Source organism: Apis laboriosa, unplaced genomic scaffold, assembly GCF_014066325.1.
Source record: "Apis laboriosa isolate Shangri-la unplaced genomic scaffold, ASM1406632v1 scaffold21_cov150, whole genome shotgun sequence".
In the NCBI taxonomy this organism is placed as follows: domain Eukaryota; kingdom Metazoa; phylum Arthropoda; class Insecta; order Hymenoptera; family Apidae; genus Apis; species Apis laboriosa.
The window spans coordinates 9,179-31,909 of record NW_025222365.1 but is presented as its reverse complement, the minus strand read 5'-3'; the positions used below and the strand labels follow the sequence as shown (position 1 = coordinate 31,909).

At 39.4% G+C, this 22,731-nt stretch overlaps 1 protein-coding gene across 2 annotated transcripts; it reads right to left on the bottom strand.

Annotated features, from left to right (window-relative positions):
• Positions 1 to 1,513: 1,513 nt before the first annotated feature.
• On the bottom strand, positions 1,514 to 22,503 carry LOC122712864. 2 transcript variants are annotated; one of them, XM_043932838.1, is made up of 4 exons: positions 22,195 to 22,503; positions 9,613 to 9,742; positions 6,400 to 6,498; positions 1,514 to 1,796 (listed from the first exon to the last, which is right to left on the bottom strand). In XM_043932838.1, exons 1-4 carry the CDS (start codon positions 22,201 to 22,203, stop codon positions 1,771 to 1,773), a joined length of 264 nt encoding a protein of 87 aa, XP_043788773.1. In that variant the 5' UTR covers positions 22,204 to 22,503; the 3' UTR covers positions 1,514 to 1,770. The 2 variants fall into 2 exon arrangements, with proteins under 2 accessions (XP_043788773.1, XP_043788772.1); XM_043932837.1 differs by lacking the exon at positions 22,195 to 22,503 and adding an exon at positions 21,498 to 21,705.
• Between the last annotated feature and the right edge of the window lie 228 nt (positions 22,504 to 22,731).

Sequence of the window (22,731 nt, the reverse complement as noted above, 5' to 3'; positions counted from 1 at the left end):
AACAAGCTTCTCGCTATCTCGATTTCTCGACATCTTCCGTATCATCTCGTGTAAAGACGGTAATTATATCGTTTATTAGTATATCGTTTTTACCTTATTCCTTTTTTTTCTTTTTTTTTTTTTTTTTTTTTTTGTAACTTCGTTAACCCATCAACTTTCATCGACTCCACTCGACCCACGAGTGGCAGGCGCGCAGAGATCGCGCGAGATTCCGTGGATTAATTTGCCCCACATGTTTCCATCCATCGTTGCGTCGAGTTACTGTTGCACGTAATTACGCTAACGAGATCGTCTTTGCGAATGGAACTCGATCATCAAAGGGTAATTACTCGCGAGCGGAGGAGGGGGGTTCAACGCGCCTCGTTATCGTTAGACGTAGAGGTTTCACTTCCAATCCGGAGGGAGGGAGTTAGAGATCGGTGAAATTTCGCAACTATCGATCGTTCCCCTCCTCTCTCCTCTAACAGTGGCTCGTAATAATTTCTTTTCCTCTGATTTGCATACGTATATAATCGGGGACAGCACGGTTCACAATTTTATCGCGTGGCCTGTCAAACAGGTTTTCATAAAATCAAATTGTCATCGTTGCTTATCTATTTTTTTCCTTTTAAACCAACTGTCATTTTCCATTCTCTACTCGGATATATTTTACAAATATATCGACGAATGCTATCGTCGATTAAAAAGAAAGAAAAAAATATTGAACGCAAATACAAATAACGCGTCACCTTGCATCTGAACAATCCCCGCAACAAATTCTCATTTTTATATCCCATTTTATATCCCAAGGTGTGTTCTCGATTCGACTAAAAAAAAAAAGTAAATTTTATTACATCATGAATATTTACAAGCTGTAGGTATAGGTATTTGGTGGCGATCAACCGTGACTCGAACCGGATCGTTCAGTGATCGATGAACGGAGATGCAGGTCGATCTCCGCCAATTTTCGTTCCGCCCATGCGCCGTCGCCGCGTGCGTTTCGATTTCAAGTGCAGCCTCCGACTGGTCGTCAGGAGTCGGCCGCCGATCGATCGTGACGTAACGCGAACGAGGCAGGCATGCGTGCAGCAGCGCGCACGCTTGAGAAATCACGTCGAATCGTGGAAACACCTCTCGATCGTGTATCAAGATTGATAGGATAGGTTGGAGGGAAGTTAGCTAGGGTTAGTTGTATCTACAACTGGTTAATTTCACGCGTCTTTCAAGTGGGCCACGATCGAACGCGGCTGCGATGCTCTCTCTAATGCGATTTCTAATCCGACGTTTCGTTTATGCGCGGAAAATTGTGAGGATAATTTACAATCTGATCTGGTGGATTGTAAATGTTGAAGCGTAAAATACGTTTCTTAATAGACCTTTCGACCGATGGTTTTAAGTTAAACGTAGTTTTAGTCAAATCTATCTTATTAGATGTGTTTCTTCTTCTTTTTTTTTTTTTTTTTTATTTAAGTGTAACGATGGTTGTTGATCGAGAAGTTGTCCATCGAGGTGAGGCGGTATATCGAGACACTAGTCGTAGAAAACATTAACAATGTATTAACTCGATACAATGATTCTTTACACAAATATAAGGATGCTCCTGGTGGTGTTGTATCCAGAGACACTGTGGAGATACGTATAATACAAGGACGGATGCAGAGTTCGTGGTTCCTAGATAGTTCCTCCCCTTGAGTTTCCCATATTCTCGAGAACTCTCTCACCGTACAGTTTCCCCATCGATGACGCGGCACTCGCAACCTTCTCAATATCCCGTTAATCCTTCGTTCACGGTTAATAGTAAAAGAACCTATAGAAAGCTGGAACAAAACGTAAGGAAACATTTATGATCGGTCAAATCGTTCGAAATTCTCCCCCCAAATTTAATTCAACTCGTCGAAAAACGCATCCTCTCGAAAATAAAATTCCCCCAAATTTCTTGCGGCGTTAAATTTCACCCTCAACGCGTTCGCGCGAAAGCAAACGACCCTCGACCCTGTCAAACTTTCGCGGACACAAGGAAACAGGATCTCGAAACGTTCCAAAGTTCCTTCTCCATCCTTTCCCCTCATCGTGGTCGAGCATCGCCCCTTCGATCCTTCTTCGTCGGAGAGGAGACGCGAGAGGCACGGTTCCGCCCGAGATCACGCGCGATAATTCGCCAAGAATCGCGCGGCAAAGCTCCTCGAGTAATCGCCGGGACACCTGACCGTCGGTAATGAGAAGTCAGGCACGGGACCGCTTCAAAGCTCGCTAATTACAGGACCCTCGTCACCCGGCCACCCTTCCACCTCATCTCTCCACCACGTCCGATATCCTCTCTCCCTTTGACTGTGTTAAGTGCTCGCTTTTCTGCCCGTTGCCTCCGACACCGGCCGACCACGGCGCTGACAATAAAGTTAACCAACGGGGAGAAGGCAATGGGATCCATTAGGCAGGATCCAAGGGACGTGGCTGTGCGTAAATTCAACCCTTCCCCTAGCGACAGAATTGGAGAGAGCGTATCGAGGAGGAGAAGGTTTTTGAACCATGTTTACTCTTTTATTTTTTCCCCGATTTCTATCGATTTTCCCGTTCCCGATTTTACCGACCGAAAATAACATTGATATTATTGATTATATTATGTCGAATTGAGAATTTGTCTGAAATGGATCTTAACCATATATCGAGGACGCAACAACGAATAGATAGAAGAATATACAAGCGAAGGTGAAATCGGAGAAGTGCGTGGTTCAAGTTTAACGATCGCTCTACTACTAGTTAGCAACACGTGCGGCTAAGTGTCTTATTTCCTTTCCCTTCCCCGGACCAACACCATCAATTGTCGATCATAGACATTCAGAGACGATCACTGCCTTTCACTGGCACCCGCTCGTTCGCGGGTAGAACTGTATCATTAACACCTAAATCGTTCCTCCACGGAATCCACGCTATCGAGGAGGATTTGTCCCCGATTTCTACCCCGTAATTACGCCCCTTTCCTCGCAATTATTCCGCAAGCGGGGAGGAGGGAGAGGCAGGCAGCTCGATAACGCGCAGACAACGTCGAAACGGGCCATCCTCGCATTCGTTGAACGAGCGTCGTTGGCATCGCAAGAAAAACGGGTCTGATCCTCGCCTCCTGCGTTTCTCGCGGAGTTATCCGGCCGCGAGTTAATCTCCGCGAGGAACTTTTTAACGCGTTGCCCTTAGACGCGGAAGAACGTTAATCACCGCCAGTTTCGCAGATTTATCCGCTCCATCGCGATCGTTTACAGGCATTAATGAACAAAAGATATACCGTGGCCATAACCGACGCTAGACGCTAGTCCGTTGCGCTGAAGATTTATTTCTCCATCGAGTTCGAACGTTCTATCCGCTTATCTTGAGCCATTGTGAACAATGTTCCGTTCTATTGTCTGGATAGATTGGAAGGCACGGAACAATCCGATTGAATATTATTTTATGGAATATTATTTCTCTGAATCTTCTATGATTCTTGGAAACCGGTTGTTACAAAGGCATATTTTTTTTTCTTTTTCTTTTTTTTTCAGTAAACTTTCATCGATCCTTTTGTCGATCCTTTTGTCGAGGTACACGCGCGCGAATATGCTCGTTTTATATACGTGGAGCGAAACGGTTTTATCTTTTTATTATAATCGTTTCGTAATAAAAAATCGATATTAAAATCAACGACTAGAAGCTCTGGTACAAGTGCTAACCAGGATTACTCTAAATTTTTAATGCCACAGAGATTTGAGAAAAGATAGTAGAAAAAGTTTTTAGGGAAAAAGTTTTTTCCCTCTTTCCAATATTATATACTCTCAAATGTGACGTTAGACTTTAAAAATTTAGAGTCTTGTCTGACAGTTCTGACGACGATTGTAATCGATATTCTTGTCCAGAGGCCATGACATGGATGCCGATTAAAGGTTAGGAACGAAAGAATTAAAAAAAAAAGAAGCAAGTATTTGCAATAATAATTAAATTCCAGGCAGAGGAAAGGTGTGGAAGTTCCTCGAGCGACCTCATTTAACTATTCGATTAAGTGTTATTACTCATAATGACAGCGTATGCAACGACAGCGTATGGAACTCTTTGCGCACGGATCGAACTTTCGTCTCAATTGGGCCGCGTGTTTGTGAAATTACGCCCGTTAAAAATTCACGATCGTTCGAATAACGGCTCGTTGCACGAAATCATATTACGAGGGTCTCGTTAAGAGAACGATACGCGGCAACGAATTACGAGTCAGTTTTATTTTTATTTGCAACGGTGATCCGCGATAAAGAAGTAGCGACGAGTCCCTAACGATGCCTAATTGCGCTTGTTAACGATTATAAATCTCGTAATTGCCTTCGTTACGCGATTGGCTAGTAATGTTTTCAGGGTTACGCTCGACTATTGGAAAATGTAAATTGAATTTCGTGGAACGAAATTATTCCTCCTCTTGATTACATTCAAAACTTTTGATTTTCTTTTTTTTTTCTAGATCATTTTTTATTATTATTTCTATCGTATCTAGAGAAACAACATCATCTTCGAAATTTATCTTGAATCATTCGATCTTACTCTGAAGGATTTTCTTAATTTTCTTTTTTTTTTTTTTCGTCAAGATCCATCTTCAAAATACACGAATGACTGTCAATTTTACTACATAAAGAGGAAATCATTATTTTCTCGACGTGTAACGAAATATTATAATATTTCCCCTCGATTAGAAAATATGATACGTTAAATAGCCTCACGGTTCCACAAAGAAGAACTTTTTATCTTAAAGAGAAAAAAAAAGAAAAAGAAAAAGCCTAAAACCACGAACTTGACCATGAACGGATCATTGATCCCAGCAGCAGAGATACATCAGATTTTCGTGTCGCCAAAAACTACGATATTGTCCAACTGACCTCATAACACCTGTTACGCTTCGCGAAGTAGCTCAGCCGAGGTTACGTGTAAACGAGTTTAAGTCACGAGGCCAACGAAATCACTTTCACTGACCCCCGTCTCTCTAAGTGGATCCCAAGGTTGCCTCTTCTTCGGGGAAACCGGTATTCCTCTTCCTCTCTCTTTTCCTCTTCCTCTCTATCGAACGACGAGGAATGCCGCCATTGAATTCGAATAATGAAAGACGAGGGAGAATTTTTATTCCTAACTTTTGCTGCGAGAATCAGGCAGAGAGGAAGAGAAAGCTCTCGATGCCTCCATTTACACGTGGATTACTCCGCCATGTGATTTATGCGAGGATCGAATAGATTTTTCACGAAAATTTTTCACGCTGTCAGCTTTCAAAGTTGGAGGACCTTTCACAAGGGTGGTTACTTGTTTGTTTTCAAGATTTTTCGATTCTCGAAAGGGAAAGTTGCCCTTCTTCTTTCCAAAATAAAATAAAAATGGTGGTAAGTTAAATGGTTTAACTTTGTGCATTTCTATACCTTTTGCGTGGAATCGTGTTAGTGGAATTGGTTAAAACACATTCGTGAATTGGGCAAGTGCTAATTAGCCACTATAGATAACACGAATCGTATTAGTGTGAAACTACGTAAAATTAGTCTTGGAAGAGGTGTCCATTTTTATATTTACAAATTTCGTACGAGTCGGGAGAATAGAATCGAAGGTTGCATTCCATCTTCCGTGTCGCTGCGTGATATTTCATTGATTTGATAGAAATCAAGGAGAAGGATCGTCGCTCTTGAGGAGTTCAGGATCACGATTTAAATGGAATGGCCTTTCACAAAAGCCATCGAATCGTATCGTCCGTTTAATTCTTAAATGTAATTTCAGGATCGTCGTTCAAAATGATCTACGTCGATTTAAAAATATGAAAAGTCTATAGTTAAAATGAAACGTACGTCTTCCTTACTTGTGTTACTCGAAGGAATAATTTTTCGAATGAGCTGTGAATATTATTTTCAAATGATTATGGGTTACGAATCGTTATATAAATACAGCGAATAAATTTCAATGAATCGACACAATCGCTAATTACAGAATATCTTCCATGGATACTTTTTAGTCACGATGATTCCTCGCAATTTAACCATTAAATCATTACTCAGGTAGAAATAATCAAGGAGCTGTAAATTTGATCTCGGATGTAAGAATGGTCGAAGGATGGAGTTCAAATGATTTCGTCCCTCGAGGTATGGTAAGTGAAGGAAGTCATGCAGATTAAAAACGTTGGAGTGAAGAACGAAGAGGGGGAGGGGGTTGGGCGATTCGACGTATCTGGCAACAAATAAATAGCGATTTATTCACAAGTTAAGTGCACAAGGGGCGACGACAAGTGCTCGGGAGTTAGTGTCATCCCCAAAGTGTTACTGCTCGCCGTGTTGTTGAGTCTTTGGTGGAGGTGTGAATTTTAGGAGCAGATATTTTGCGCCATCTTCCGCTTCTCCGCGCCACGGGTTCAAGCATTTCCCATTTCTCCTCAGAAGGACGATTTACCTTGGTTGGGCGGCACGAATCCGTATCCGCTCGCGCCTACTATCACTCCGCTGGTGTCCTCGTTATTGGGCGGAGGGCCAGGAGGAAACAGTACCGGACCTGGAACGAAAATCGTCCTTGTCAGAAATATGAAAGAAATTTTAAAAAGAAAGAAATCGTGGAAGAGGAAGATGTCTCCGCGAGGGACGAAAATTTTAATGTCATCCTTCGATCATTCTTCGATCAAATTTACATCTTCTCGATTATTTCTACTTCAGAAGTAATTCACCTTTTGCGGTTCGTATTAAACGAGATCGATTACTTTAAGGCACGAAGCCTTAAGCGTCATTCGTCAATCTGACAGTTATGCCCCTTTTCTCGATTTCATTTCAATCAGAAACGACGTCTCGATTCCATTCTCCGTTCCCGTGCAACGTTTATGAAAAATCATAAACACGGTTTAAACGAGCTCGTTAAACTGAGGCCGTAGCTTGCGATTATTCAACATCGTGCCCCAGAAAGACCATGCTTCAATGAAATTACACTACCGTACGCTCCTGACATCCCCGATGATCTCTGTAATCGCTGTTACACGGCGATCTTATCAAAAGTACACGAGTCGTTTTGAAATTACGAAATTTTTCGCGTAATTTATAATCCACTCTTCACGGTCGTTGCTTGCGGTCCAAATCGAAAGATCGCCGATCTGATCTTTTAAAACGATCTTTTAATTTTTCTTATACGATGCAATGGAATCTCTAGCGTCCAAAGATTTAGATTATCCAAACATTCAATTATTCGAAGCTATTAGCTATTTTATTATTAAATCATTTTAGTGTTATTTTGAATTTGAATACTTTGAACAAGAAGCCGATAAAAATGAAAATGAAAATATATCTTCTCGATACTCTGAGAAACAAAAAGAATATAATTCGATGTGTATGTGTTCAACAAAGAAGTTATGAGATCCATAAATAATTAAATAATAATATTTCGTTTATATTTTATGCCTTAATTAACATAATAATGACGAAAAATGGAAGAAAATTGCTTGTTCTATCATTCGAAAATTCCTTTAAGAAGAATTCCATCGTATTGTCATTTCGTTCCTTCGATATATGTTTGGTCTAGTTTCGATCGATCGTTCGATCACGATCGTGAACACAAATATTCATAATCTTTCGCAATGTTTCGTGTATCTTCTATAACCTTTTCGGAACGAAGGAATTTAAATTATAATGCCGATTGTATAAGGCAGCCGCGTATAAACGAGAGAATCCACATAATCGATCCTCCCTGTGCAATTCTACGGAGTGTTAATTTTATAAGCACCTCGTTATAAACAAGTTTTCAAGGAGATCCAGTGTAATCTATCTGAATCGGGAAGTGATTTGCAATCCGAACGACTATTAATCGATGCCACTGTGGAAATAGCGGTTTCCATTAATGCGTGCGAGGTGCAAATCTCACGCAACAAACTCGATCCTTATCGCATCGCTGCAAACTGTTACGAAACTATGAACCTCGTGGCTTGAACACTTGAACACAATTGTTCCGGTTAATTAAGAAATGCGAACGACCTGATTGAAGTTATCATTAGACTTTCAATTTATTGCTAGATCATTATCAGCTTATCACGAGATCACTTCCCTTTTACGCTCCACGAATTAAGATTATTTAATATAGTTGAATTATTCTAAAAAAAATTTTCCTTCTTTTTTTATATCCAGAATGATCGCCGAAATATATTATTTATATATATATATTGATATTTTTACAAAATTTTATATACTATATCTAGAATCGAAGTTTCATTTATTTCTTCCATTATTCTTCTTTAACTTCAAATTTATATTATCGTTTTATCATTTAAGAAATTGATTTTTTTTTTTTATCTAGTCGATTCTTCTCGTTAATTTATTCAACGTGCAATTGTAAAAGAACATATTTATTAATTTTCAATATCGTTGGATTTTTCAAAAAAAAAAAAAAAAAGACGTATGGAAATCATGAAAAGAAACTTTAGAAGAATCTACGATGTTACTACGATTGGAGATGGAGAATGGCGGAGAGTTATGCGTAAAAAGGTATTTCACTCGAGGAAAAATTATTATCTAACACACGTTGACAAGAAATTGACCAGTCGGAGCACAAGTTGGCGGTATGTCAGCAACATTTTCCTGCCTCTATTTATTGTAGGTGAGTTTGAACTTGACACTCATTCCGTGCGTAAAACGCGCCGCCGCGTTCCACTCGATCGCAAGGATCGCGTATCCTGGTTACGGCGTGTGTCGAATTATACACGTGCAGACAAATGTCAAAGCTTCAACGTTAGAATGGGATACCTCATTAGGGCAACAAATAGCGCCTGTCGTCTCGTCCATTAATCTTCGATTTCGAACTCGAAGTGATGTGAAATTTCTAAAATTAATTGCACGAGTTTAAAATATTAACGCGTGTCGATTTAAAATTCCTTTGCGTTTATCTATTAATTTATTATCAAAAAAATTTTAATTTTCTTTCTTTTTTATTTAATACCGAATAAATTTGCATAATTTTACCGTTGATATATTAATAAAAATCGATGCGGAGTTTACACGATCGTTTCTCTTTTTTATTTTGAAAAATTACACAACTTTGCTAAAATAAATGCGAAATATCAATTGAACAAGTTTAAATTAAAATAATAAATACGCGATTTAAAATTCATTTTACATCTATCCATCGATTTATTATTAAATAAAATTTTATATTTTTTAATATAGATAATTATTAAAAGTAGAAATCGATCGAGCAATCGTTGCAAATCCATTCAGAATTCGTACGATCACTTTCCTTTTCCTCGACGCACGAATTACGTTAATCACGTACTATCGGTAGTTTAAACGTTCTCTATATACAGATATAAATATATATAACCGTTCGATATCTATGAAATTATCGTTATTAGTTCCCCCTTCCGGCATCGATCGTAATTTCTGGCTTCGAACGAGAATCCGAGAATAATCTCATTTGGTAGGAGCGTCACGGTTCGTCAACAACTCGAGCGGAAATGGAATTAACCGCCAATTATTCGCGAATCCATATCTCACTCTCGAAGATTATTTCCGACAGGGTTTTAGGGGTCGAGGACTGGGATCGTTGGGACGCAGTGTTGGTCGAATCCCAAGTTTATCGGGAATTGGTTCGAAGGATTTCAAGGATTTCGTGGGTTAAAAGGATTAGCATATTCACCTCTATTCGATCGTGGATCTCGCATTGCTACTGCTTGCCTGATATAAGGTCCGAATCCTGCGAACAGTTGACTGTAGTCCTGGGACGAGACCGCTGCCAGAACTGTGAAAACCAGTAGAATCAGAATTGTCTGAAATGGAAAGATTAATCTAATCTTTAGTGTAATACGTATGATTTTTTTTTATCTTATAGAAAATAATAATAATAATAATAATTATCTTTTCCTGATTTTTATTTATAAATTCGAAAAATCAATCGCAGCCTTCCTAGTAAGATCAAAATATCTTATTTAGAATTTCAAGATAGATTTCAAATTTTTCAAAGTAGGATTTCTTTTAACCGAGAGGGAATATTTCGTTATTTACGTTCAAATTTTTGCATCACAAATACGGTTGTCAAGATGAAATAAATTATCGATCCTGTCAATCGAGATATTATAATTTCCCTTCAAACGTCCGAATTACGCGTTCCCTTATTGAATCTATCAACGATTTATTAGATACTTTCACCGTTTCCCAATCTCCGTGCAAAAACTTTCAAAAAAAATGTATAAACATAAATGAAAAATAGCAATCCTCGAGCCTTTCAATTAAGTTTTAATCGAGCCTCCTGAGACAATCGTGACGATTCCACTTTTAACTTCTGCGAAACCGGAAACGGCCCCATTAAATTCCGTTATGTACAACGATAAATGGGAATCGAAAGCTTCGTTAGACGTTCGTTCTGAAAACACTTTTAACCTCGATCCAATGATTGACGACCGATTCGAGATTTTCTCCAACCCATGCGACAATTTTTACGAGCCTCTATCAGTTAACAATGCGATATAATTTATGGGCCGAATATACTCGTCGAATAAAATCACCACTCTCTGCTTTCGTATCCGTTTCAGAAGTCGTTCAGATCTCTCCTCAAACGTTCCCGTTTCTTGCCTCGATTTCCTTAAACATTCGCCATTATTAAGCAAGAATCTGTGAAGCCCAAGTGTTACTCGATAAATTAACCACGATGAATTATGGAGAACGTTAAAATCGCAACACGGAGTCACTTTACCACGCGCCGTCAGAGTCGTCCCATTCGACTCTGATAAATTGCAGCCGTTCGATTTTTAATCGATCCCGCTGTTTGTTCGTTCGAGGATATTTTCTCTGTTTCTCTTGCGTCGTTCGTATTTATGGAATTTCGAATGGGAAAGGATTCCAGAAATAGATTGCATTCAAGATTTGTGTCGAAAAATCATCGTCGTCGATTTCACGGATTTCAAAGGTGAGAATTTATTTAAAATTTAACGATTAATAACTAAAAAAGGTTCTCATGCTCATCGTCGAGGAGCTCAACAGACATCTTTCTTACACGAATTTAAAGATAATTTCACGTTGAAAGAACGAACGATCCGTACGTTTGTCACCAACAATTTACATTCTAAAAATCTAAAGATAAAGAACGAATTGTAAGGATTTATTAAACGTCATAAATGTCAAAATTTCTTAGGAAATAAAGAATTCGATTGCGTCTCGAATCGAAAACGTGGACAAAGTAACATTTCCCGTTACTTTTTCACTCCTTTTACTTTTTCGGTAGAAAAGCAACTCGTTAATTGCTCGCTTGTGCCGAAGTTTCGACAGAACATTGCGACAGATCCCCCGATCTGTTTCCGCAAAAAGCGATAAATATTCCCAGGTCGTTATCAGCTCACGAGACATCGCGTGCTCGAAGGAAAACGTTTAAAAAGGGAACAGAGTGCAGTGTCGTAAACGTGTCGTAAACTCCAACGAACGAAAAATCCGATTTCGTATCTCGAGTTCGACGCGGGGAAACGATTCGAGGCGAGCGAAGAAAAGCCGGCGATTTATATCTTCTGACAACCGATCATCTCTTTTCGCCCGTTCCGATTCTTACGTAAAATCTGACGAAATCGTTGCACGCTATACACGGTCACCTCATCCGAGCCACGAACGCGTTTGATTGGATAATCGCGTTTGAATAATCGCGCGAAACGACGATTGAACGAGCGGTTACATTGTTGCACACATATCGGTTTTCTGTATCGAAAGCAAGGTGAGCAACGCGCGACACGTCATCGCTTCGCGATTTCTTTCTTCGCGCTTGTCGCAATGTCAAGGCGATTAATTGCTGCCCTATTACATACGACTGATAATTGCGTAGATATATAGCTAGATATAGTATAGCGAAGGAGTGAACAATTTTATGCGATATATATCAAGAATTCAACGATGAACCAACGATTGACTTATTAAGGTAATTGTTTACTTTATTGTTCATTCGAGATTCCAGATGGATAAATAAAGTATTTCCGTATCCATCTTTGAAATTCATAAACTATCGACTCGTTATTATAAAGTTCCGTTGAATATACATTGAGAGAAAGAAGTCGATTCCAGATCGATATCTGATATCTTTAAAATTCATAAGCTATTTAAAACGTTGACTAGATCCACGTGTCTGGATCTAGAACGTTACGTTGATTTTCCAACGAGATATACGGGTCTCTATGACGATATCCCATTACGCCACACCGTGGTTTACTTGTCACAATTTTGAACGGGATTGATCGAAGCGGAGAGAGGGAAAGACAGATTAATGATAGAGTATCGCAGGCACCAGAGATCGACCCTTGATCGACATTGGTTCTAATTAGAGATCTACTGCCTGGACGAATAAATTCGCGTAATTACCGTAACGAAACTGACTATCGAGAAATATTTATCGTTTCTCGCGACCCTACACCTACTTTCCTTGCAAAAAAATGCAAATATATATATATCTATCCGCGATGAGAATTCGTGACAAGAAGGATTTAAGTACGAATCATGTCGGTGTAATTGCGTGTAATAAACAATTCTCGATCGTAATAATTAAAATAGCTTCATCGTGGAACGGGGCACGCAACAACTCGATATAATTTATTATAATATAATTTACACGAGAGATTAACTTTTTTAACATGGAACGTTGAACTTTTGAATTTTTCAACCGGAGAAGCGTAACAATCTCGGAGGAAATCATTTCCAGTTTCCTTGAAACTGAACTAGACTCGAAACCGGAAAAGCAAGGTCGAGGTGGCGAATATCAACATCGATTATCAACGCAGGCCAAGTAACTCGAGTTGAGACGATTTTTGCGCATACAGTTAGACCGAACATCGAAATAAATGTTCGACCAAATTTGTCCTCGAAAGGTGGTTTGACAAGCGGCATCGAAAAAAGAGAAAAACGAGATTCGTAACAATTCTGTCTGAGGAGAACGACGCGCTCGTTGCAGACGCACGAGGTCGCCCACAAACCACGGCACACATGTGCGTGCACCGTGACGATAGATATCAACGCCGCGGTGATATCTGAACCAACGCGCGTCGATGATCACGAGGAGAACCGCGCACAAACACGCGGCTAATAAATGCCTGGTTGCGAAATAATCGTGAGCATATTGCATATTTGTCGGGGTGAAGCGGCGCACGAAATGTGGAAGGAAAGTAGAAACCGGAGAACGCGCGGTTCTCCGCGTCACGTGGATTAATAATCAACACCTAATAAATCGAGCCGAGCAGCGAATATCTCAAACACTGTTATGTAATTAACCATTCGCTCACAATGAGATTTTTGCGTAAGCAGCCCAATAATATAATTTCTGTGATTCGTGCGTTTCCGTTTAAACGGATAAACTTACATAAGTCGTAATTTTAAAATTGTAAAATAGGAAAATACGATGAATTGAATATGAATATTACGAGCAACGGTTTTCGATATTTATCTTGAAATTTATTACGATTTTGTGTTGAACGATTTAAAAAAACAAATCATTCATTTTTTTTATTCAGAATTAATTGCACGTCCGACCAATGAAATTGGAAAATTTATTTATTCGAGAGTTTTTTTTTTTTTTTCAACGAGACGAGAATTTATGTTGAGCCTGTTTTCCACGCCTGAATGCGATAAATATTATTCATAAATTAGAAGAATGGCGATTTAGTGTATTTTAAGGCTGTCTTTTTTTTTTTTTTTTTTTTTTTTTTTTTAGAAAAAGCATATAATTAATCATTCACGCGTGAAATTATATCCGTGCAGCTAACCTAATACAGTGTCCTGATTCGAATATCACGCGGCTCGAAAGGTTTCCAAGCAAACTGGAGCTCGAGAATTCGAACCTTGAGCGAGAAAGGCTAATTCCTCTCCGAGTTTCAATGAAGTACCTTGGAAAGTAGCAAGTTGCACTCGTGAAGCCTGTAATTTCTTCGAGAAAGGAAAGCGTAGAGTAATACTATGGAGGTCAAGTACCTAGAAAGACGAAATTATTATTATTAAAAAAAAAATCTATGGAAATTATATTAATTATAGAAATGAAGTAATCGCGATTATTCATCTCTCTGTCCACGAATCACGTTGATTAAGATTGAAGATTGAAGATTAATGTTTCTATTTCCGTATAAACTTCCCCTCATTCACTAATTTTGATTTACAGAATGATTCCATTCTCCGGCAATGTTACAATGTATATACAAAGATTACTATCTATAGACATTCGCGGTAAGTAAAATTCTCGAGAGTTGTCCTTCAGAGTACTTTTCATTAATTACGATAAAAGTGGAAGTTACTTTTACTCTTCACTTTCAACACTTGTCCACTCGCTGAAGAAACGTTAAACTTGTTAATACAGGTCGAATTTTATATATTTAATTTTCCACCTTCGACGCTGCTTATAGAATAAACGTACGATCTTTGTAAGCGACGTATACACGATCGACAGAGTAAAATTACAAATTGCTAATGTCGAAGGTGAACTAATAAAGGATAATACACGATTATACACGGTATACGTACGTTTCTACGCATAGCTGCTTCCCTCTAATCCCTGCGAGCAACAGATTTATCAAATCACGGATATTTCCAGGAAGAATTTCAGCCTCCTTTCCACCGAATGATCAATAAAATAGCAGGTCGGCCCGTTTCATTATTTTTTCCCTCTAATCTGCTCGAAACCGCCCGCGGACTGCAAAGTTTCGCCCGTTCTCCACCATACTTTTCTTACGACACTCGTTCGTTCGGCGCGAGTCATCGGGAACAAAGTTAAAAGTAGCAAGCGCAATCTATGTTCCTGTGTTTGATCGATAACAAATATCGATTATGTAGATCTGTCCGAACGAATGGCGGAACTCTTGTAAAAGCTCGTATTTCCAACGATAAATATCGATATTGTGATTTATGACTCAATACAAGTGATCGCGACCGACAAAAATCTCTGTGTATTATTCAAATTGATTCGAATCTGACAATCCATCTTTTCAGTAATGTCGCTATTAAGTCCAATATTTTTTTCTTTTTCTCCAATCTAATAAATCCATTGTGTATTTCCCTTTAAAAGACAAAAGAAAAATATCAATTTTTACGAAATGTATTTTACGAAAATATTCGAAAACACGTTTCAATAAATTTCCATTGTAGAATCATATTCGATTTACAATCGGGTAATTTTTTCCTAGGAATGGAACCTCGAAGTATCATCAGAAAATATAAATTAAATTTCGAATCGGTACACGAGATCAAACGGTGGAGAAGCGAAAGCATGGATGCTCTCGTCGAGAGAGAAATCCAGTCTTCTCTTGTCAAAACAATGAATCTCTCGATCGTTACAAGCGCAAACAAAGTTTCCTCGAGTTTCTCCGCGCGACGCATATGAGATGCATCTCGAGTACGTATACAATACCTCGAATCCATTAGAGTGGAGAATCGCTAGGCGAAACGTTTAAGCTTCCGCGTTTAATATCCACCGGCATTCTTTTCGTCCATTTTTCTTTCTTTCCCCCCTCTTTTCTCTTCGAACGAACTGCGCCCGTTTTCGTCTGTCTGTGCGTAGCAACGCGGCGATGCTCGGTCAAGCATCCGGAGAAACAGGATGCGTGTGCGTTGCATAACGGAGAAAGACGTCTTTCGCGAACGAAAGTTCGACGAATTTTCCACCGTTTCGAACGGTGCAATTACGTTTCAACTCGTTTCCTCGACAGCTCTAATAAAGAGAGGATCGTTGGGATGATCGCTTCGGGAAATATTCGCGTGAAATTGACTCGTTACGCCGTTGGGTTAATTAGACGTGTCGGTTGTCTGTCGGATCCCGTCACGTTCACGAAACTTTTATGGATAACGAAAAATTTCCCTTCCTTCTCTTCACACATAAGATTTATTCCGTTCTTGTTCTTAATCGAGATATTTTTCCTTTTTCTCATTTGCTCATACTTCAAGTTAAATTCCATTCGAAATTTTTTAACGGAGGGATAGGACATTCGATAATTTGCAAACGTTTTTCTTTCCCAATAATAATCGATAACGATATCGATAACGATATCATTACTCTAATCTGCTCTCGTAAAGAAGTAAAGCCCGAATTGTTGGCCGCGAACAAAGCACACAAGTCTGTTTACACCGATGTCTTTTGTCACAGTGGAATGCACTATGCACACTATGCGACTTATAGGATAGCTATTGTTACAACACGCCCACATCGTGCAAAACGTTATCTTCTCACTTTTACTTTTCTGTCACGTGGTGAACGACAACGACCGTAAACCAACTTCTATTTTCTCGTAAATCCATTTTTTTCACTCCCATGCATCGGCGAAACGATTATTAAAAGAGAAGCGGGTACGTGTAATTGCACAGTTTGCAGAGAAATTTCCCCACAAGCGTTTCTTAATTACCGATGGAAACAAAGCATCTATTGTATCGCAATATTTAGAAAGGATATTCGACGTTAAAATATATTACCATTTTTCAACCGAAAAATTGAATTTTTCCTTTTTTTTTTTTACACGCGAAATACCCAATTTTTGCAATAAATCGCAATGAAATTATGTTATTTATCGATTAGTTCTCCGTTGTTGATTCATCACAATTGAAATTAATTGATAATCGAATTGATTCGTGATTTTCTATTGATTTTTTTTTTTTTATTTTCGATGTTGCCAACCGAGTTACGACATTATTTCGACATGGACGACGATACGATGCTTGCTCAATATATCGTCTTACTTGGTTCAATTTTCAACAGATAACAGTCGTATAATTTTTCCAATTTCAGGTGACTCGCGTAAAATTATAAACTCATCCGTGATATACAATTTTCAGCGTAAAGACGTACACCGACGTTACAACACGAAAATTCATCAGCATAGTTTCGCGAGGCGAGAACACAAAAGAAATAGGAAACATCGCGTCGACTCGTTTCCTGCGAAACGTGAACCGAGAGTCCTTTCAGAAAGGGGAATTGTGCAACGTGCACGCGATAATCGAGGTCGACCGTTCAGAAAATTCGACGGAATGCGCTCCCCGAGTGCAAAACGACGTCACCCGGGAGAAACCTTCTACAGGAGGTGTTGTTATCCATGGTTAATGGAAACACAGTCACGTTTCATTTGGAAATCCGCGTACGATATCCGCGTTATTAATTTCGTAGAACGTTGAAGGGATACATGCGTTCGGAAGAGAGAAAGGGAGAATACAAAGGACCATTGTTGTATTTCGCAGCATTGACACATCTTCGACACAGCAGCTGCGTCGAGAGATCCTGTGAAATGTGATCGCAATCACGGAGTAGATTCGAGATGATATTGTTGACCTCGAACGATATTAATTGTAAGTTGCGTTCAACGATTGTAACAGAATGGAAACGGACCATTCCCTTCGATATAGATATCGATATAGAACGTACACGTTAACGTCGAATTCTAAAATTCCAGCATCGAGTGAAAGCAATCGCGATTTCATACTTTGCTTGTGTCGCGCAATCTTTTCAATCTTATCCTTGGCGATGGGCCAGTTATTTCGCGAAACGAGGGCCAAAGGTGTTGAAAAAGCGAGCAGTGCTCGCAATTAGAAAGTGGAACGACTATAACGAACGAGTTTATATCTATCGAATTTCTATCGTGTGGTAAACCTTCTTTCAAAATTTCCCCGATAAGTATTCCAAATCCATTCTTTCGCTCGCGTCATTTTGCCATCATGCTAGCGAGCATAACGTAATTTAATTCGCAACTTTCCTTTCCATGTTACCTCCTATCTTATTCCAGAGTTCAACTCGAGAATCGAGAGTCGAGTATCCAATATCGTTTATCTGGTTCTATTAGACCATGAATAATTAACTCGACCGCTGTTGCTACAACACTGTTATGTCACTCTCGAGACAACGCGTGAAAAAGGGTGTAAACTAGAGTTGGCTGAGAATGAGAAAAGAATACTTCCGATCGTGGTCACGGTTCAACGATCATCGAGGAAAAGTACAAACATTTCTCCATAGAATGGAGACCTTTCTCCAAACGCGAAATTCGCCTTTTGTTTTTCGAAAAAAAAAAAAAATAAATAATAAAAATCTATCCGTGTACAGATCTTTCTTCCCCTCCTTTCCAATCCGTTTCCCCGATCACTTTCGCCCTGCAGGAAATATGTAAGCCGTGTAGCTGTGCACGTTAAAACTGTTCCTTCCTGATCCGAGTCAATGTTATTAATTCATCCGGAACAAGTGATTACGAAGGTGATCAAAGCTTCAAATATCAAAGCTTCGAAGTAGTTTCATGATTTATGATTGTTGAAAGTCTACTGGAAGAGGAAGTGTGTGTCTCTCTGCGGCATAGAAAGGTTAATTCAACGATTTATAAGCGTCCAGATATACTGTTATCGATAAGAAGAGAGAGAAAAGGATAACGACGACCAAGTCAATCACTCTGTCGTATGACTAATCGCTATCCTGTCCAACCTTGTGAAAAGTTAAATAATATTACAAGTTTGAGAAATGATTTTAAGAAGACCGTAAAACCTTTTTTTTGCTATACGTATGTGGATACAGTCGACATTAATCCCGACATTAATGTGGACACGATTAACATTTCTTTCGAGCAACCTTTTATAAAACCTTTTTGTCACGTCTAGTAATAACGCAGTCGATTTCTCAATTTCTCCGCTTCAACGCAGTATATAAATAATATCACAAGCAATAGAGAAATATTATCACGATCATTATGAGAAGAAATATCGTATCCTCGCGAAACGAGGTGTTTCCACGCCTAAAAAACACTATCGTAATGGGCCTAAAATCGACTCGAGATACCATAATTGGTACTAACCGACTGGCGTGTGTCGTTCACGCACTAGATCCTCCGAAACGAACGAAAATATTCCCGTATCTCGTTGCTTTGCAATTTCTCTGACCAGTTTCGTTATACTTATAGGATTTCTGGTATCGCTTCAAGAACCTTTTTTAGTTTCGATTCTCGTACAATTTCCAAACTTGAGGCTATATACGGAGACAATTATTAAGAAACGTTATATCTCGACGACGATTGAATAATTCATCGAATTTTTTGAAATCAGCTGATTTGTGATTATTAGAGATATAGAATATTGTGATACGATAATTCTATTAGAAATGCGGATATACGTATAATTACAATCATTTAAAAGATAAAGTAACTGTGATTTAACTTAAATCAATGATTTTCTAACGAATTCAATATAATCGAAATTATATTTCCTTTCGATATTAATTTTCTGATTCCACGCACTTTTACGTTAATATTTATTTGCCAATAAATTTTGCAGAACGAGTTCTCTGGGACATGATCGTGTAACGCTTTGGAAAGTTTTAAAAAAAAATTTTTACGATCGAATTTCAGGATTCGAGTCCAGATCTTTTCCTCCTTCCACGGTTCTTAGGCAAGGTGCTCAACAATTTTGCAGAATCTTCAAAAATTATTTCGCAACATGGAATTCAATCTTAATCGCACAAATAAAATCTATGTAAAATTGTTTTCGATTTAGAAACCGATTAATGACGTTTTTCGTGCGTGACTCGAATTTAATCCAAAAAAGTACATAAAAGAAATTAAGTTGAGCCGTTTCCAGTCCTCGTTTCACAATGCTCGATTGAATTTTTACAGTGAACACAATTCCCGCGGCTGAGGCGAATTATCCTCATTGTTCCGATCTGATCCGGAACTTTTTTTTTTTATCAATCTCCTCTATGGATATTATTCATTACATTATTATTCATTACGCAATCACCCGTGCAATCTACGATTCAACCACAAAATATCCACCTAATTTAATAATTATTTCGATATTTCGAAACGTTCCTTCATTCGTTCCAACGATAGCAGATATCACAATTTTAAGGGTCAGTCACTTTGAATCCTTTTTTAATCTTTACAAGATGACCCATATTAAATCCTCGTCTTACAATTTAATCCAAAGATGTCGAATCGATCGAAGATAGAATTTCTAAAGAGATAAGCAGTTTTCAAAATTACATGATCTTTTCCAATTTTCCAACACCTATTAGAAGATTACGACGATGAAATTAAAAGAGCACGAAAAAATACATAGGAAACCAACGAAAGAAGAACTTGAAAAAGAAGAATTTAGATGAGAAACGATAAAGTTGTGTTACATCATGGCATCACATCACTCTGTATCAAAGATTATACACGAAAATTGTAAGATACGTTAGAGATTAGAAAGTGTAAGGATAAGGAAATAGTGTAAACGGCACGTTAAAATTTCCATTAAACTTCTATCGATCAAATGATCAATCAAGTAGGATAATCATCCCGACAGACAGGTTGCCGCTAGTGATATACGCGTTGCGCAATGGGTTAAGAGACGAAGCAGACGCCAGCAGTCGAATGGCAAACGTTACAACTTGCCCCGGGCAAGGACATGGACCTGTCTCGCCAGCGGCTAGATCCAATGAATGAATCCGAGTCGAGTTTACGGATATCCTCCGTCCGTTCAACTTCCTTCCATTCCTTCCTCCGCGTGTCTATCTCCGTTTCCAGACTTGGTAATTAGCCGACGTTAATCTATTGATGCGAGACCAGTGATTACTTTCTCCTCGAAAAGAAGTGTGACGAAAGCGATAACGAAGAAGGAGAAACGAGGAAGAAGAATCTTCGTTAAAAGAAAGTAACGGAGAAATGAGAGAAGGAGAAGCGTGAAACTTTCCGAAACTTTCGAATTAAATCATAGATCTTCCTTCGTGGTTAACTTAGGAACAAAAGTGTTATAAGAGGAAGATCGAAAAGAATCGAGAATGATAGCAAGAGAAATGAAGTTTTATGAAGTTTCGAATAAATTCACGACCTACTTTTCTAATAATTGGAATGAGAATAGGAGAAAGAACGTTTGGAATGTATCGAGGATAGGGAAGAGAAGCGAACCAACTTCTTCTGGAAATCTTTTATCAGCAATTACGGAAGAATAGGAATAGAAATATTATAAAGTTATTCAGCCATTTGCAATTAAAAAACTCTTAAAAACTACGATTTCTTTCGGATGTTATAATCATATAAGAGCCATAGATGAGAATGTTGATAGTCGAACTAGCTCTATATATATATATATACAGTATATATACACGATTGCAAGCATAGATTCGCGATACGAGGCACGGTTCCAGAAAGGAGGATGTAGAAAGTTAAATCGAAATACGCGATGTTCATGCTTTACGTGATCGTGACGAGGATGATGCTACAGTGCTCTCTCTCTCTCTCTCTCTCTAGATCTTTATCACAAGTTAGATACTCGAGACGATAACACACTTTTATCGAACAATTAAAATTGATGGTTCGACGCGAAAACACGAGTTTCACGCGGTTAATAATTTTGAGATCGACAATCGTAGAAAGCGCGCGCGTGAAAGGCTCCTAAAGACGTCGAGCAACTTGTGACCGTGGCCGGCTAACGGTCCACGAAAAATCTCGAAGCGAAACAGTTAATCGAGAAATTACTCGAATTATCGAAATTTTGAAAATTTACGAAAAGTTCGAATCCAAAAAAAATTATAATAATTCGAATTCGAAGGACCCGATTAATATCTATTCTCACTTGGAACAGTGTCATCCTGCGTGTACCCCTCGATCCTCGATCCGACTACCGTGCTCGATGATATCCAGTCAAACACCTCATTTCCCCGGGAACTTCGAGGGGGAACGAATTACGCTCGCGTCTCTCGATGTAACAAGTCATGTGCCGAACCGAGCACAACCACCGAGACTTCTTCTCCGCCCGACCGAGACCGAGAGACGATCGATCGAACGAGCCACAGGGAGCCCGCCAACTTACTTCGCTATATAAAAGCGCGCGATCTAGTCCCGCGAAAGTCTCCCCCACCGATACCACCGCCCCTCCAATTAATCGCACGCGGACCGAGCAAAACTTCCCTTTCCCGTTCACACATCTCTTCCGCGCGTGCACAGGGTGTTTTCTTAATTTTTCTTCCACGAATACTTCTTCGATAAACGAAGAGAAGGAAAGAATTGTATGTAATGATTCTTATCGATGATATTTCCATTTCATCGTCGACTTTCTCCAATCTTCTTTTCTTTTTTTTCCGAGTCGAGACTATTCTCGAGACGCGGTCGAATCGTGTCGTCCACAGAAATGAAAAAAATACGTAACATTTTTCTCTTACTTTCACTCGTAGATATCGTGGCTCCAACAAGTTCGTACAAGAAAGTATAAAACACTCTGTACACGTGTGTTTCGTCACACCTGTTTCCACACAGATATCAATATTACTTACGATCCTCATGATCCGACGTATCAAATCCGTCGAAAGAATCGAGACGATCGAAGACGATCACGCGGTGGACAGTTCTCTCGAAAGCCGCGCGGTGAAGAGAACTAATAAAGCAGCTGCGAGTTAAGCAGCTCGTGGCAGCTGTACAGGCACGATGATGCGTGTTCACCAGGTCCCTCCGCCACGTTCTCGTTACACCGTTGGCTGAACAACAGGTATGTCTCTCCCTCCTATCTGTCGTAAGCTCTGTTGAAGCTAGGACTCGCGGGCCTAGGCAGAGGAAACGGTGGCGATAAAAGGTGGATCGTAGGTGTATACCGCGCGCTTGCCGTACCGGCAACGTTTGACGCGAGGTGGGGAGTGTTCCTGAGACTTATATGTCGCCGCTGGAGGCCACCGTCCCTCTTGATCCATACCCCCTCTGGACCGAACCCCCTCTGGACGGGCCCTTGACGATGGTCAAGGTGACCCGCGCCTCGAGGCGACCCCGATCGCTTCGGGGAAATCGGCGCGATGCCTCCTCCACCACCCGAGTACGCG